At 31.9% G+C, this 17623-nt stretch overlaps 1 protein-coding gene across 1 annotated transcript; it reads right to left on the bottom strand.

Moving 5' to 3' along the window:
- Positions 1-228: 228 nt before the first annotated feature.
- LOC147079663 (sulfhydryl oxidase 1-like) lies at positions 229-17350 on the bottom strand. The gene has a single exon (XM_085942996.1). It carries the CDS (start codon positions 17142-17144, stop codon positions 15297-15299), a length of 1848 nt encoding a protein of 615 aa, XP_085799122.1. The 5' UTR covers positions 17145-17350; the 3' UTR covers positions 229-15296.
- Between the last annotated feature and the right edge of the window lie 273 nt (positions 17351-17623).

The following is a 17623-nucleotide window of genomic DNA, read 5'->3' as shown; positions in this document are numbered from 1 at the left end:
CACCATACTTGAATTGCGACCGCTTTTCGCTGTCCCTGGTATAGACAATACTTAACGAATGTTAATTTTCACTATCAACGGCTGAAGCGGGAAGTGCACACCTAGACTGATAGCAGAGTACATTCAATTTATTAATCTCTGTATGTCAGTAGTGCATAATATGACAGCGCATTACACATTATATTGAGTAGCTAGATATGGGAGTATTCAAAAGGCAATTTTGAAAAAATAATTTATTTTAAATAGGGTTATTTACAAATTACAGTTTAATTTATAATAGTCAGTTTCTAAAATATAGATATTAACACAGGAAATTTAATTTTCTGTAAGGGACAACATATTATGTAGCTAATTGAATAATTAGGATTTTATTTTTTCACAGCAGCCAACTAACTAGTCATTTCAGAGCATTTTTTAATGTAGAACATATTTTAACCATATTAAGTGCAATTCTTAGCAGTAAGATATGACATTAATGAAACCAAAGCAAAATATATAGTACTCAATCCATATAATTTAATAACAATCATGACCAATTTCTTCACCTACTACACCAGTAATTACCAAACGTTGAAAAACCCTTAGAATGCTTTTGTAAAATCTCAGATAACATCTACTTTGTTGGCACATCATTTCAGATTTGACAATAGTAAAAATAAGGAAAAATATTTTCACTTTACATCTGAGTCACTGGGTACAAACAATTCTTTGTAAACATAATATTGAGGATGCTAGGCGAAATGGGCATCCTTATCAAAAAACGAGTTATTTAGGAGATTAGACTGTTCTTCAACACCGGAAAGTGTCGCAGCCGAAATTGTACTGAGACAAAAATACAACTATTTTTTGGTAGGGTATTTTGTGAAAATTGCAAAATGTCACTTCAGTTCATAATATCCGTCGTAAGTTGACGAAACCAGATGTGATCTTTATTAAATAATTCGGATTAAGTACTATAATTTTGTTTTAATCAATATTTATAAGTACTGCGGTGTAATTTTATTGAAAAGTTTGGCACAACAAAAAATGAACTGTTTCCCTTACATCAATTAGAATTTTAAGTGCCAGTGTACTAATAGTTCTCATGTATGCGACTAATGTCCAATTCAATCAAAGGACATGTTACATAATTCAGTGTAATAATTAGTTAACAATTTGGTAATCAATCACTTAGCATTAAGAGAAATGATTTATTTATCTACAGTGGGCGAAAGGGTAATATTTAATAATGGAATGTGTTCACAAAAATAGTAATTAGGGTATTTTTCTGTTTAGGATATATTGCAAATTAAATTATTCAAAGGGTAACCTTAAATTCAGTGAACAATCCAATAATGGAATACGTTTTGATACAGATCAGATGAACGATTGATCATGTGGATTTTTTAGAGGGCGTCCATGGACTGAAACCGTATGCGAATTAGAACCGTGTGCCCTAAACTTATGATTTCTGTTCATGAAATTATATTTTCACTATGTTTGTAAGTGTATGGTATAAATAAACGGATACGATCAGATGCTTATAATATACTTTGTGAAAATATTTATTTCTATGAACAGAAATCATAAGTTTACCTTGGCACACGGTTCCTAACCGCATACGGTTTCAGTCTATGGATGGTCTATAAGTTTCCAAAAAAAAGTCCACATGCTGAACATAATACCAAAACATTAGTCAGTTTCGATATAAACCAAAATTTTCAAGTACATTGTATAACTAAGTAAAAAAAAATAATGATAACTATTGGAATTTTATGTATGTTTCGAATGGGTATATCAATGTATATATCAAATGTCATATTCTATTGATCCCTAATCGATTGATTATCAGAAATATATGAATAGCAATTTAATTTTATTTTTTGTAACTATGTGTCAGCGAGTTCTTACAGAATGACCTATAGGTCATTCAGTATGATGAATATGACATCATGTAAGAAGCAGTATACTAGTACACTACGCAAACCCATATTGATAATAGATTCCAGATGATTTTGGGATCAATATTCGGTGACAGTAATCAAACAGCTTTCAGGTACAATGATAAATACTATATAACAAGCAATAGATAATATAATGACAACATTAATCATGAATTGTGTACGATTCAGGAATAGTTCTCAATACCATTTCAAGATAATTAAAATTAATCAGGAAACAAAAACTTTAAATTTATTCAATAGACCCATTAAAAATCTAAACTTATCAATACTTCAGTAATAAATTTTCAAGCCTTAACGATAAAGATAAGGTAAAAAATTACTTTGGTTCAAATTTTTTTCTCAATTCAATCTGAAAAAATTTCATCATTTTAGTTTAGATTCTGGAATAATCTTCTGTACCTCAGAACCAGAAAAGTTCAATTTTGCCAAAAGAGTTATTTATTTTATATCTGTCAAGCCCAACACAGTTTGAGTATATTCATAACAGAAACCCAAAATTCTTAAAGCAATATAGCCGTAATTACATTAACTTTCAGGGCATCAAATATCTTAAATTTAGTGTTCTTTTTAGAGATAAGGTAGTCTGGCTCTCAGATACAGATTAAATGTCTTTTACCTATATACAAGTTTTTATTTTGATATACCTAGTTATAATCATGCTCCAGGATATTACAGAAATATAATTTAAAACTTATCCTTCATTCCTGGGGACCTATTCTGGCAGTTGCATTAAACATTAAAATGCCATTTGGACACATGCATACTCACTCACTACTGAAGTGTATAACCATTCCCTGTTACTATGGCAATATTGTTTATGCGCAGGTGTAAGTTTTAGCTATAACAGTAAATGCGCCTGCAACAATAAGCCGGCTGACATTTCAATTTTATTTTCCTTTAGTTTGCATAAATTGGAAATTGTTGATAGAATTATGTAACAATATTTGACTATAATTAAATATCTGAGTTTAATATTTACAAAGGCATAGGTGTGATTTTTATTTGATATAAATTAAACATGACATTATAATTAAATCTATCAAAAAATGTAGAATCTCATTTACTTATGCTTATTAAAAGAAAAAAACATTAAAGATTGTTAACTACATAATATCATATATGAACAAAAAACCATTGAAACTTAATAGCAAGCAACTAACACAATTTTGTTACATGTACAAAATTAGTTGAGCTTATGGTTTATTTAAAGATTTAAACCTTGCATTGCCATATACACCAAAATAATAAATTTACATAACTATCTATACATCCATATACATTCAGCATGATAATAAATACAAGTTATTGTTTCATTATACTTAATCAGTGATTTTCAAAAAAAACTCGTTTCACAGCGCCTTTAGTGTATAAAACCCAATAATTAGTGGGATAGGTGAGCCTGTGTTCACAGTTTCTCAAATTTTGAAATCAATCTAAAAATTACTACATATCATCGGCAATTTTCTACAAACACGTATCTCAAAAAACACAACTTTTCAGGAGAGGCAAATAACATCTTTATTCTCTCAATTTTTAATTCAGAAATAAATTTTCTTCTATGAAATATCCATTTAGTACAGTTACACACATTTTCATGAAAATAATTTTATGTTTCTTCAATCTATCGCACTATACTTTCGACTGATCAGTCATATTGTCGGAAATACGAGAATGCGTTGCAACTTTACTGTGAATCATTCCACAATATTACTGCAGTAAACACGTATCTTGAGACTATTCACGAGAAAGAACTTCAGTATAATCATCTGTCGGAGTTCAGTATTCTGTGTACTTATAAACACGAGTTTATAATATTTATAAAAGTCTTTTATTATGATACGAGTTTCTTCTCATTGCTTAAATCTATTATGTCATATAGTATGTTTTGAGATATGTGTTAGTGGAATATGTGCTTATTCAAATTCTGAATTCATTACATCAAACAACTCAAAACTGACAAAAATTGAGATACGTGTTTGTAGAAAATGAACGATGATATGGTATCTGATATAACTCTGCATTTCATGTGATGAGGGATGAGCAGCCGGCTGCATGGAACTTTTGTTATTGAAAAAATACAGCCACCGAAGCATATGAACCTATCATATTAATGAAAATAAATCAATATATTAGAGATACTTCACTTAATATAATAAATATCGTGACATTTTTAACTAAGAAAGATTCATCAATTCAGAATGCCTTGCTAAGCAGCTAAGCAAATAAAATCGGTCCTGACATTTTCAAATGTATATAGAATAAATATTATATTGATCAATTCAATGTCTTTCCACCAAGAATTGGCAGTTAACAATAAGGTAATTTATTATATAGTTCCATTATTATATTTTGATTATAATATTCAATTAAGATTGCCTGGGATTCGTATATCCTGCAGTACCATTGGGAATTAAACTTGGCATTGAGACGCACATTTTGAAAACCTCTAGGATTAATAGGCAAGAAATCGTTCTTTATCTAACTAAGTATAAAACCATTTAAGGCATGGGTGGCCAACCTTTTCAGCAGCCGGGCCAGATTCTAAAAATGAGATTTCCTACCGGGCCGCGCAACCGATTTTTTTTATTATACAAAACAAAAAAGAAATATATAGGTATCATATATATTAATAAAATAAAACAAAAATGTGAATCAAAACATATTTATTAGATTAGACTTTTTTTAAATAAAAAATAAACAAAATAGTATAAAAATAATTACAAGATAAAAAGATTATTTTTATATACCACGTTTTTAAATTTTCTGTTGAATCATATAAACTTGACAATTATATGTATTAATTAATACTTTTTTTTGTACTTGATAGAAATACTGAATAAATATAGAATACTGAAATGTCTTTTTGACATTTCATATTGATTTCCATAGTAACGCACGTATATATTATTAATTTAGTTGCTAGGACCCACATAGCAACCAATAATAAATTAATAGTGAGTAGTAAATATTACTTTTAACGAATTTTTTTCCGAAACATACAAAACAGAATTAACTGAAAATGAATTCAATTCTGCTTAAAGATGGCTAAAAGTATTAAAAGAATGCATTATCGTCGTGTTCTGATATATTCTAAAAGTTTCAAATGTCTAGCTAGTCGGGAAGTTAGTTAAAAATTTCAATCGTCCAATACAAATCTTGGACAAACAAGAAAAAATTTGTACTGGAGAAACAAGAATACAAGCTAATAAAAACATGGTAATAATAAATTTTAGTGAGAAGTTTGATTGTGTGTGGCAGAACTAAGTGCATCAATATCGAAATCGAGTGAGGTTGTTCCTACACGCAAACAGTTTTCCAAATGCACATCAGTGATTCGTGTTCTCACTCGGGATTTGATATGCTTCATTCGACTAAAAAGCTGTTTTCAGGTGTAAGTGTTTCCAAATAGCGAAGTCATCATTAGAGCATGTTTGTAAAATGCAGGATATTTCTCCTTGTCCAAATATTGTTGGTAAAACTTTTCCAAACCAACCTCATGGAATTTCTCCATCAACTGTTCATCGCAACATATTTCACAATGTTCCATTTGTAAATTTCCAGGTAATAAATTCATGTCTACTGAGAATGGCGATGCAAATGCAGCAATAAGCACACGGTGCTTTTTAAAATCTTGAAATCGGTTTTCCAATTCAAGGTTCAAGTCGGATATCAACGAAGCTCCTGTGTCATGTCTGGTTGCAATAACAATGTAGGAAACTGCGTAAAGATTTTTGTCCTTAACTGTTGTTCCCAAATCCCAAGTTACGTCTGGAATGCGGAAATAATATTATACATGTTATTAATTAATTGATATTTTCCTTGTAGACGAGTATTAACATCATTTAGGTGGCTAACTATATCGACCAGAAACACAAAGTCGCAAACCCACTCCTTGTCTTCAAACTCTGGGATACTTTTTGACTTGCTTGCGAAGTATGATTGTATTTCTTGCTTCAAATCAAACACTCTTTTCAACATTTTGGCACGGCTCGGCCATCTTACTTCTGCATAAAATGTAACGTCATCATACTCTGAATCCAAAGACTTGAGAAATTCTTGGAACTGACGGTGATTCTACCCCTTTGACTTAATGAAGTTCACTGTTTTGATCACCACCTTCATGACATGGTCCATTTTAAGGGACGTGGAACATAAATTCTCCTGATGAATAATGCAATGAAAATTTAGCATCGATGTATTACCAACTTTACAGGCCTCATTTTCAATAAATTTTACTAAACCTCCATGTGTCCCAATCATTGCTGGAGCACCACCTGTTGTTAAACCCGATAGGTTGATGAGTTGTAATGAAAAGCGATTCAATGTCGATATACCAGCTCCAAACGAATCTCGCGAGCAAGTAGAGTCCTTAAGTGGATACAGTGCCGCTAATTCTTCTGTTTTGTTAAAATGGACATCAATACCCCTGATAAAAATCGCTACTTGTGTGGTATCTGTCAGATCTGTGCTTTCATCGAATGCTAGAGCATAACATATGAACTCGGATGCTCGATTTTTCAAATTATCTTCAATATGTTTTCCAATGTCGTCCACACGCCTAGTAATAGTATGACGAGAAAGGCTTATTTTTGAGATTTCTTTATTTTTCCAGACACAGAATTTCAACGACACTTTCCAAACATCCCTTAACCATTTCACCATCTGAATATGGCTTTTTGCTAGTATCGTGGCAACTACATAACTAGCTTTTATATAGCACGATGACTCTTGAGCTGCTTTAGTAAATATCTGACGTTGTGCAGAAAATTTTCTTTTTAAGTCATTTACTTGGTCTTGTCGAAATTGCCCTTTGTACTTCTCAAAATTAGTTGCATGTTTAGCCTCGTAATACCATTTAACATTACACTCCATCAAGACAGAAACACAATCATTGCATATCAAGCATAAATGGGCTTTGTTTTAAATTCCACGAAAAAATAGTTTATAGTCCATCTGTCTTGAAAACTTCTCAATTCTTCTGTGACTCTTCTCTTGTTTGGTTCAACATCTTTACTACTTGACGCCATTGTGGGTCTTCGGTTTTAACTAAAAAAAAAAAAATACCATCAGTCATATATAACTTTCTGACAAAAGATGAGATGGCATTGGAGAATTGAAAAAATATGTAAAGTCCATAAGGATCTGATTCGGGCTGATTCATTAGTAAAATTAAAATAATGTAAAACACTAAAAAAGGCCTTGAATTTTTTGTACAAAAAAAGAGAAATCTACAAAATTAAAGCCAAACATCATAGAATAATTAAAAAATTAATAGCTGGGTTTGCTTACCTTCACTGCACTCGAGCGACCCAATATCGAATCTCAATTTGCAAAATTAGCACATCTGATATTATTTTATTTTCGGGCCACAAGTTAACACCCAGCAGGTTGGCCACCCATGATTTAAGGTGTGTAATTTTACATGGATTAATATAATTTAATAGACTAGGTAGATAAATAATAACTATTCCGCAGAGGAGTCAAGTTAACAATAATTATTAATAATAATAGACAGTACATAAAGATTACCATAATAAAAATCTACACTAAAATTCTTGAAAATTATTCTAATAAATCAACTTTATATTTCATAAGCAAGGTATTAGGTAGATACTTAAGTTTATAATATATACAATATTTAATGATATTTTTAATATATTTTTTTTTCATGTTAAACAAACAATTCCATGAAAATTCAGGTAAAAAAACCAATATCACTACTTGAGAATGATAAAAATTATTTACTTCGAAACTGGGAATTGAATATTCTTATCAGCCACGTCTTGTCTTGAATTGACCCTTTAGTTAGTTTATCACTCAAATGAAACGAAGATTATCTCCCGTTCATTGCCCCGACAACGTACATATTTCTAAGTGATAAAATAATTTTGCTACAAATAGTACTAGTACACTTGCAAAATAGGTTTATACAACCACATACTTATATAAAATTATATTTAGCAAGCGCTTTATAAATTAATGTTGAGTTAATTAAAATTATGCATTTATATGAACCAAATATGTTCACTTCCAAAAATAAGAAATACATAAGGTCATGCCATAATTATTGTTTGCAATATTTTGTCGATATAATCCCCAGACTCTTTAAAACATCTCGTTATATATTGACAGTTTCAGAGATCACTATAAATAATGACGCAATATGTTAGCTAGACAATCGCAAAAACTATTATTCTACTTTGTGTTTATACATTGTGACATATGCTAAAAGAAGCCACTTATTAATTCTAAATTCACAATACTATTACAGTTAAGAAAATATTCCAACACACGGCAGCCTTATATTCTGATATTTTAACCAACATTAGATAATTAAAAAGATTTTTTTAAATATACTGAAAGTATTGCAAAAACCAAACAATACCGTAAAGATTTTAAACATACTGTAGGACATTTATGGAGCACATAGATAAAATTGACATCGCTTCCACGATACTTTTAAGAAAGGCACATATTTTAGTTTACATTTTAATTTCAATTACTTTACATTAGTATTATGGTGTATTTATAGCACTAAAACAAATGAAAACATGCTATACCCACCAATGTAACTAGAATTAACGTTAAATATTACTTGTATGCCTAATATATTATGAGCAAAAATGCTAATGCGTTATTAAGAAAAAGAGAAATTGTGACATAGCCTATCAACTATCATAGAATGTGTAGACAAAGATTTGCTAACCTAGGCCACAAAACATTTGAATTGCAAAGGATAATTTCAATCGACATTCACGCTTACTTGTCAGGTATGGATATAATATAAGGGAGGAATAAACCATTCAAAATAGTTGGAATAAATAAACAGAAATCGCGAACATGGCAAAAGATTTTGAAATTAATTAAAAAAAATACATGCAGCCATCTGCAAAATTTCTAATACAATAAATCTCATGAATGCAAAATACGCACTGCTTATACATATTATGTTAATGTGTGGCACATGCTTACCGAGGCCTTCATAAGTGGGAGATTTTTCTTCCCTCTATGGTACAATAAGATTTCTGGCTGGTGTTTAAACTTGTTACATTCCCTGCAAAGAATGAGTTATAACAAGCTTAAAAAGAGAATTCAGTAGGTAAAATGGGTACTTACATTAAAACTTGATATTTCACACAATCAACAAGATTTTTCTATTTGTCCCACTAGGAATAATTAACTTGATTTTATTAAAATATATGAATAGTCTAAGCCAGGTCAGTCAAAAAAGCATCAATACTTTCATACTTTCCTCAAGCCCAGCGCACATTACAATGGCTAAATGTGAATACAAATCGCAGGAAGTCACAAGCTAGGTGTACATTTCATGGATGGTTCAGATATGGGGATATTACTCCAGGGGGTGCAGAGTTGTCACACGCCGATCAATCCACAGTGCGATTAACAAGTCATAAATGTCCCCAAACAACACTGTCCAACCGCAGTCCTTTTGATTGCGCCGTGGATTGATGGATGTGTGACACCTTTGCTTCCTTCCGCCGAATAGTTCATAAAATGTACACCTAGACTGCAACTTCCTACGATCTGCAATAATATCTAGCCGTTGTAGTTGCGGCAAGCCTTATGGTTGCTGTGTTGACTTAGGATATGAAAAGAGTATTGATACTTGTCAGATTCCTTCTGATATACGTAAAAATCATATTTTTTTGCCAATATTGAATGCTAAATTCTATCAATACGATATCGATTTTCTATTCTGTTTTAATTACAGTATGTACACTTTCTTTACATATGATATTAAACAAATTTTCTTTCGATATAATGATGACTAGGCTAGTTTGCAGTTTACCCAATTTAATAATTCAAATATGAATTATTTTAAGGTGTAGCAATATGTGTGTGTTAAAAAAAATCATTTAACTGTTAAGACGATACATCAGTGAAACTGCAAATAATTTTCAACTATAGGCATGACAAAATTTTGGACTCGCTGGCATTCGGAGAGCGAACGTTGAGGTGTCAATACGTCAATTTGTTTCGTGATGGCGACGGGGGTATTAATTCTTAAATCGTGTAAAGATGACTAAAAACGTTACCCATTTACTTGAAAAAGAAAACATGTCAATGAATATATTATTATTGTTACTAATAGAACAATAAACAGAACATTAAATGAACGCATGTTGGATTTATATGACAAATTATATTTCGTTCGGCATGCGTCATTTGCACCCACGACCCGCAATCCACGCATCGCCTAGCCACGATCTTTTTAGACAATGCCTCAACTGAGGTATAGCCTTAAGTTAAATTGGACAAAATATGGGCTGCAATAATTATATTGTAAAACATTAATAACACGTACATAAACAGCTAAGTTCAATCAATAATAATTGACAGTTGATATAAACGCTTTCTTAAGGAGTGTACATATAATTATTTGGCAATTTGAAAAGATTGTAGGAAACGTAGATCATCCCACATTGAAAACAAACAAGGATCATTCCAACATTTAATTATTAACAAATAAGGGCCGTATGCATGAGATTCAAAATTACCTTCAACCTAAATAGTGCCAATTTGCATGCATGAACGCAAAAATTAGAGACACACACAGTCACATCGTAGTTAGTATGTGACGTCACATTGCGTCATACGTCAGAATTGTAGCCGTTTTTAACATGGAACATGTTTTACTCATGATCTCTGACGCAAAGGCGTTACGAAAAATAGACGTAGAATAACTATAGACGCGCAGCCCGCGCCCCATCCCTATTACTTACGTGTGTTGATTATTTTCATTTTACGTTCAGTAGCCTACATTCTGTGCAACGTATTGTTTGTCTGTTAGTATTACTTCTTTAGTTTTATTATTCTAATTACATAATTTTCAGAAAAGTTAAATTGTTTGAATCCTTTGGATTCGGTTACTTTGACAAACAAATTTTCTTTCAAATCTGGACAACCAGCATTCAGAGAATCAGTAGGCAAAGCATGTTCCATGTTTAATAATTTTAGCTGTCAGGGTTTAAGTAACCATCATCTGAGGGGGCCGGGGGGGCTAAGCCCCCCTGCGAGGAGCAAAGCGCCGAGTTTAAAAAAAATATGAATATAGACCCAGTGTAGGTCAACCTATTTTAAATATTTATTCCCTTTTTATAATTAAATAAATGAAATTGTCAAGAAGTGTGGAATTAGTGTCCGAGCTGCACTGTATAAATTGAATAATTATAAATGAATAGTTAATATAAACTATAAACATTTTTTTTTACAACTGTACAGTGTTTTTATAATAGAATTGAATATCGGACAAAGTATTCCCAATAAATATTTATTGAGTAATCAAATGGCAACATAGGTTTGCTTTCTGCAGCTAATATCACGTATATTAAGTAGGTATATTACGACTAACTTCATTTCTATTATTACATGTCAAAACGGAATAAATGACGGAAATGAAAATGGATTAAGATAATAATATGTAATGATCTCTGTATAATATTATCATTTTTATACCAATCACCGTATGACAACCTTAATGTTACCAGTGTGTTTGAGACTTTTCCCTTGTTTATTACAGTTATCTTACAATTAACTAAGTACCATAATATTTTGAAAGAATGAAGAATGCTTCCAATTCTTCCAATTGCATATTTTAATGCCAGATACAGCAGTATCTTTGAGGTCGTTACGTAAATCCATCTTATCTCAACATGGGAAATACTACGTTTTTTGATGCAATAGAAATACGAGAGCATTGTATCTACTATCTAGATTTTAGACTAGAAGACTTAGAAGCAAACGTTTGTTGTAATGAATGCATTATTAAAATGACATATAAAGCAGCCATTTTGAATAAGCAGTGATGACGTGATGTGACGTCATATGGCTACGACAGAAACAGTAGATCAACCGAAATAGCGGAAAATCGGATATTTAGCTTGAACGTAATTTAAAATCTCATTTATACGGCTCTTAAAGGGGGACATGCTCAGCGTAGGTCAAAATGGAGCTTTTGTTCTATTTTCAAAGCATGATCCTGGACATACCTTAAACGTTGTAGATAATCTATTTATATAATTTTGAAGCCTTATTACCCTTTATATTTATTTTAAACATTTGATGACTGCATAAAGTATTTTTATTACATAAAATAGTATTCTTTTAAACCTCTCGATCTAATATTTTAGAATATAGTCATTTTTCAGTACATCCATGTGCAGTGATATTAAGATTTTTTACATTTATTAATTTTTAAATGCATTTATAAAACCATTAGTAAAATTTATGTTGACTATATTTTAGTGAAATACTTACGATAAAAAATTATATTGATAATCTCTGTGATCCCAAATTTGACAAGAGAATTAGGCATCATAGGCATTATCAAACACGCGCGTTAACATCATTTTACTCCCTACTTCAATTATAGTTTGTCAATTTATAGCTACGGCCGTATGTTGTAGCTTAACCACTGGGGAATGCCAAAAGAAATGGCGTATTTCAAAAAACACTACCTTATTCTTAGGTCAATAATTATTATAAAGCAATCATTATTCGTAGGATGTTTATCACACTTAAATGGTCAAAAACATAGCTTATAATTAGTATCTTTAGAATTATCTTCAAATGTGTTAATCTTGCCCATTTTTTGAATAATAAAATGCCTAATTCTTGTCAAATTTGGGATCACAGAGATTATCAATATAATTTTTTATCGTAAATATTTCACTATAATAATGTCGATATAAATTATAAGGCTTCAAAATCATATAAATAGAATATCTACAAAGTTTAAGGTATGTCCAGGATCATGCTTTGAAAATAGAAAAAAAAGCTCAATTTTGACCCACGCTGAGCACGTCCGCCCTTAAGTGTAAATATTCTAACAATAAACGATATAAAAAATCATAAGTACTGATATTATATTTGAATCAGTATTGACAACCGCACTATAATTATTATAGTACAATACTATATATTTGATTCCACGCGAAGAATGTCAAACACTATAATTTTATTACAAATATGACAAAATACTAAAATTTTGATGATGAAAAATGTGAGAATAATCCTTTGTAATGTGAATACCATCCAATAGGTGAGGGCTCTAATAACAGAAGTGTCAGTTTCCACTTTCATAACATGTTGGTAAATTAACAAAAATGTTTTATTTCTTTCTTAAGCATAAAACCTCCCTGAAAGAAGTATTTAAGGTGTAACCTTACCGTTTCAATATAATTTACAGTCTTAAATGAAACATTTTTTTGCTTCCAATCTTGTTTCCCACTATACAAAACAGCTGCATTTGTTATAAACACAACAGTTAGGAACCACAAACCTTCTTTAATTTCTTTTATTTTGTTAACTGTCAATTCATGGTGGAACTGCATTGTATTGAGTTGTTTTTATTAAATAAAAACAACAACACAAACCTTCTCTAAAATAAAAGCCAAACCTAGGGGCCTTTCATCCAATATTTTCGAATGCGATTTTACGCCAGATGGCGTGCAAAACGTATAATTCCGTTCATGGAGATTTTGTACATAAGAATCTCACCGAACCCGAACACCTAATGCCCCTCTACCATAAGTTTAGCGAACCGATTGCTAAATTCGGCAGAGTCGATTTTTGACAGATTGCAACTGACAGCCCGCGTTTGTTGATAATTGTCATACCTAGGTACTTGTTTTCTTCCCTATTTCATTATGATTCAGTGAATTATTTTGATTATTGTCTAATGGTATTATCTATTTTACAATTGATCCTTTAATTGGTGCTTCATTTTATTCAATCATGAATGGTTTATTTATAGGTACTAAACTTTGCTTTCGTAGATGAAGCTAATTTACAATGCCGCAAATTTCGTGAAAGCGGCGACGCTTTCGAATGTAAGAGTCTCGTTAGTAAATACACATCAAACGTAGATTCATGAAAATCAAATAAATATAATATAATATTTTTAACAACTCAATTCACATGATTATGCTGGAATCGATTTATGCATAATAATTATATGGTAGGTAGGTATACTATCACGATAACCATTTACTTTCATTAGTTTATATTGTAATGATTATATTTATTCAATAACGTTTATTCGGTATTCGGATTATCCAGCCATAATGTAGTATTAATCGAAAAATATAAGAAATAATGAGTATGTAAATGCTACTAGAAAAATACTACTAGAGGTATCTCGCGGCAAAATACAAAAATTAAGTCCTGTGTCGTTTTTGTTTGACGTTTAAGCGTCCATAGACATCAAACTTGTTAAAAAGTGACCATAGAGAAAGATATTCTTCTGATTTTGGTAGAATGAATACTTGATCCAAATATGCGAGCATACCCGAACACTATGATTTGAGTGAAGCATAACGGAACACGAAGCGATGTCTGTATACAGTTTCGCAAGCACTTCCATGAACACTCGACTAGTTAGTAAATGGTTGTAAATGGAAACAGCGTAAGTTTGGAGGGTAATAAACGATTCGGTTTGGCTTATTCCATGGATAGGGTACTAGTTTAATGGGAAAGACGAATTTGTACAGAGCTATGTGTGCAGTTCACATGTTAAGTCTTCATTTGCGAATACTCTGGAAACATCCGTTTTGTTACAAATTCGATTTTAATTTCACTAATATAATACAGTCAAATTTGGTTATTACGAGGAAGATGGGATCGACTGAATTTGCTTGTTATAAACGTTACACGTTATATCAGAGAATAGGTATTTTTAAATGAGCGGCCACATAACACAAAAAGTCGAAAATAAAAAATCTGAAAACTATCGTAAAAATCCATAAAACAAGCATGGCATTCATAAACTACAAAAGAAGTTGTTTATTGTACCTACTGACTTCACAAACCTTGGAGTTTTTACTTAATTCAACAATTTTGTCAGCGAAAACACCAATTAGGAAGGTACTTAGACACTTAACTAGTGTCATAAACGTAATGCAATCCCGGCGGCATCCTGTCCAGTCCCGATTTTATTACTTAGGGTCGAAATGTTTTTAAACGATTGACACATTAACAGTTTCAAGAAAATTTTTGACAATATTTTAGCTCAGTATATCCGATATGTTGCTCGTTATAACAGTGAATGAATGTATGGAGAAAATCATAAACCAAAATGTTAACAAATGTTTCCTCTTTACATCCGAGATCTCCCTATATCCGTGATCGTAATAACCGAGCTCGACTGTATATGGATTAGAAATTGTTTTTTTATAAAATGACTTTACCATGATGTATGTAGTTGTTAGCTATAGTCTATCACTATCTGATCTAAGTTTTTGGACTGAATATGGAAAGTCACTTTTGTTTCTAGAGCTAAAATTATTAACTTGAAAAATTTGATTGTGATCTTCAATGAACTTGCAACCATTTTTAAACTTTACCAAATGTATCATGAATGTACGTTTTTTTCTTATAAATCCTTTTTGACAGAAATAAACGTATTATAAATATTAACATGATAGCTGAATAAATATAAAGCAAACCAAAGAGAGCCATATCAAGGGAAGAAAGTGGAAATGTCAAGGGAGGGTGAGGAACAGCACCGGTTAAATTCAGCTGAGAAGTTCCGTAAACATCTTTTAGATAAAGCAAAACTTCTGTGAGGTCCCAACCGCCGGCAGTATGACGACATTTGGGACAATGTTCTGTAACTGGGAACTGCTTTTTTGGATGTTGAGGATCTTCTGTTATATCCCCAGCTAGACGATGATTCACTTCATTGTGAGCCACCCACAACCAGAGTATTGCTCCGTCATTCTCTGCAACTGTGGTCAACTTGTTACGCACAGCCAACGATTGAAAGTGTTCTGAACAATCACTGCACCCGAAGAAATACTTAACATAACCATGCATGGCGCGAAGAACTTCCGATGAATCTGATGTTTTTAAATTGGCAGCATTTACGGTCAAAACATGAAATATTGTCCATAGTGCGCAAGTAAATCCTCTAAAGTGTGGAGAACTGCCTTTACAACCGATCCATTCTGATAATGTCGAGTAAATAGGAGCATACTCTTCTTCCAATTTACCAATTGTAACAGACAGCTCTTTTCCTGTCCACTCGCTTTTATCTTGTAACACTCTATCTCGTAACTCAGTGACAAATATCTTTCCATTAGCTGTAAAAGGAAAATATTTTGAGAGTACTCTCAAATAATCCCTTAATGCTTCTAGGGATTCACCTGATATAGATTTCTTTTGTGTAATTTCATGCGATAGCGAATATCTGAGACCTGTTTCAAGATCGGCTTGGTACGCTACATCACCCAATTCAATAACTTTCTTGTTTAAAAGTATACTACCATTGTGAATATGCGATGAGTAATTAATTAAATCTTCACTAATAAATCCCTGTTCAGCAACTGTTTTCGGAATTATCAGTTTCTTTGATTGCATATACATTAAAACAGCTTTTCTGAAATTTATTCTACTAGAGTCCTTCGGAGTGAGTGCATTTGTAGATAGATCTCGTTCGATCGCCACTATGCTTGGAAATCTTTCGATGATCAAAGATTTTGCCAGTTCTGAAGTGCTGGAAACTCTCCTGATTGATATTCCAAACACAATTTCCAAGTCAAGGATGACTTCACTTCCTACAGTGGAATTCACAGTCTCAAAAATTAAAAACACGGCTTTTATATTGGGTGGTAAACCTGTCCATACATCGGCTAAATTACTAAAATTCTCCAAAATGAGGGATGGCCATTGCTTGCCTTTCCCATCAGCCTGCTCTTGTTGCAATTTAACAATAAGTAATTCTCGCAACTCTTCAGCGTTATTGCCTTTCTTTATAGCCTCACCGAATTGTTTTACCCCTTCAGTATAATTCTCGTGAAAGTACTTTATGGTCGGGTAGCCGAAAATTTCAAATTCTCTGCAAATATACTGGTTCTTATCATCAGCACAATCGATGGCTCCGATTGTCACAATATGGTGCCAATTATGCACGTCCGACGCGAATTGCCGCCATTCTGGGGCGAATCGTTTACAAAAGCCGCACCAGCTGTTATAAAATTCAATCACCCATGCATGTTGTTTACCATAAACTTTTAAATTAAAATTGTCTTTTGAAAGTATTTCCAATTTGTCGTCAGCATTATACAACCCCTGTGACTCCAAATTATCCTTATTCTTGGCTTTCTCAAAGAAATGTAAAGAGCCGCTCTTTACATTCGACAGCAAAGATAAAACGATGACGGAAGTAAAATAAATTTTCATGGTAGATTAAAATAAAGAAAATATCACATAACAATGGGTTACGAAGGTTTCTAAATTGAAAATATCACAACGAAAAAGACGCGCAATTAAATATCGTTTCACATTTTCATGTTATCTAAAAGTATGTTCTAATAACTTCCACTAAAAACTTTCCCGTTTACAGGCCACGAAGTGAGTGACATTAGTCAAGTCTCAAAATTAGTGTACACTGCGATCAAAGTGACACTTGGGGCCAGTGCTGCCAACTGCCATCCTTACAAATATTTGTAATTTATGATGGAGACACACCGCAAACCAGTGTTGCCATATTTTTCTTTGCTGATTATAGTACAAAGACGTAAAAATTATAGTATTTCTGAAAAATATATAGTACAGGAACATTTTTCGTCTTCAATCCTTTAAAATTATAGTATTTTGGTATATTTGGCGTAAAATTATAGTATTTTACATTTTTCGCGAAATCAAAATTATAGTATTGT

The sequence above is a fragment of the Rhyacophila brunnea genome, unplaced genomic scaffold (assembly GCF_057557595.1).
Source record: "Rhyacophila brunnea isolate RB1 unplaced genomic scaffold, BYU_Rbru_1.0 scaffold_1, whole genome shotgun sequence".
Taxonomy (NCBI): Eukaryota; Metazoa; Arthropoda; class Insecta; order Trichoptera; family Rhyacophilidae; genus Rhyacophila; species Rhyacophila brunnea.
The sequence above is the reverse complement of the archived record's forward strand: the minus strand, read 5'-3'. Positions and strand labels throughout refer to the sequence as shown.

What these genes read in the sequence shown, in the direction of transcription:
- LOC147079663 (XM_085942996.1), bottom strand. Translation starts at nt 17,144, where the DNA reads ATGAAAATTTATTTTACTTCCGTCATCGTTTTATCTTTGCTGTCGAAT.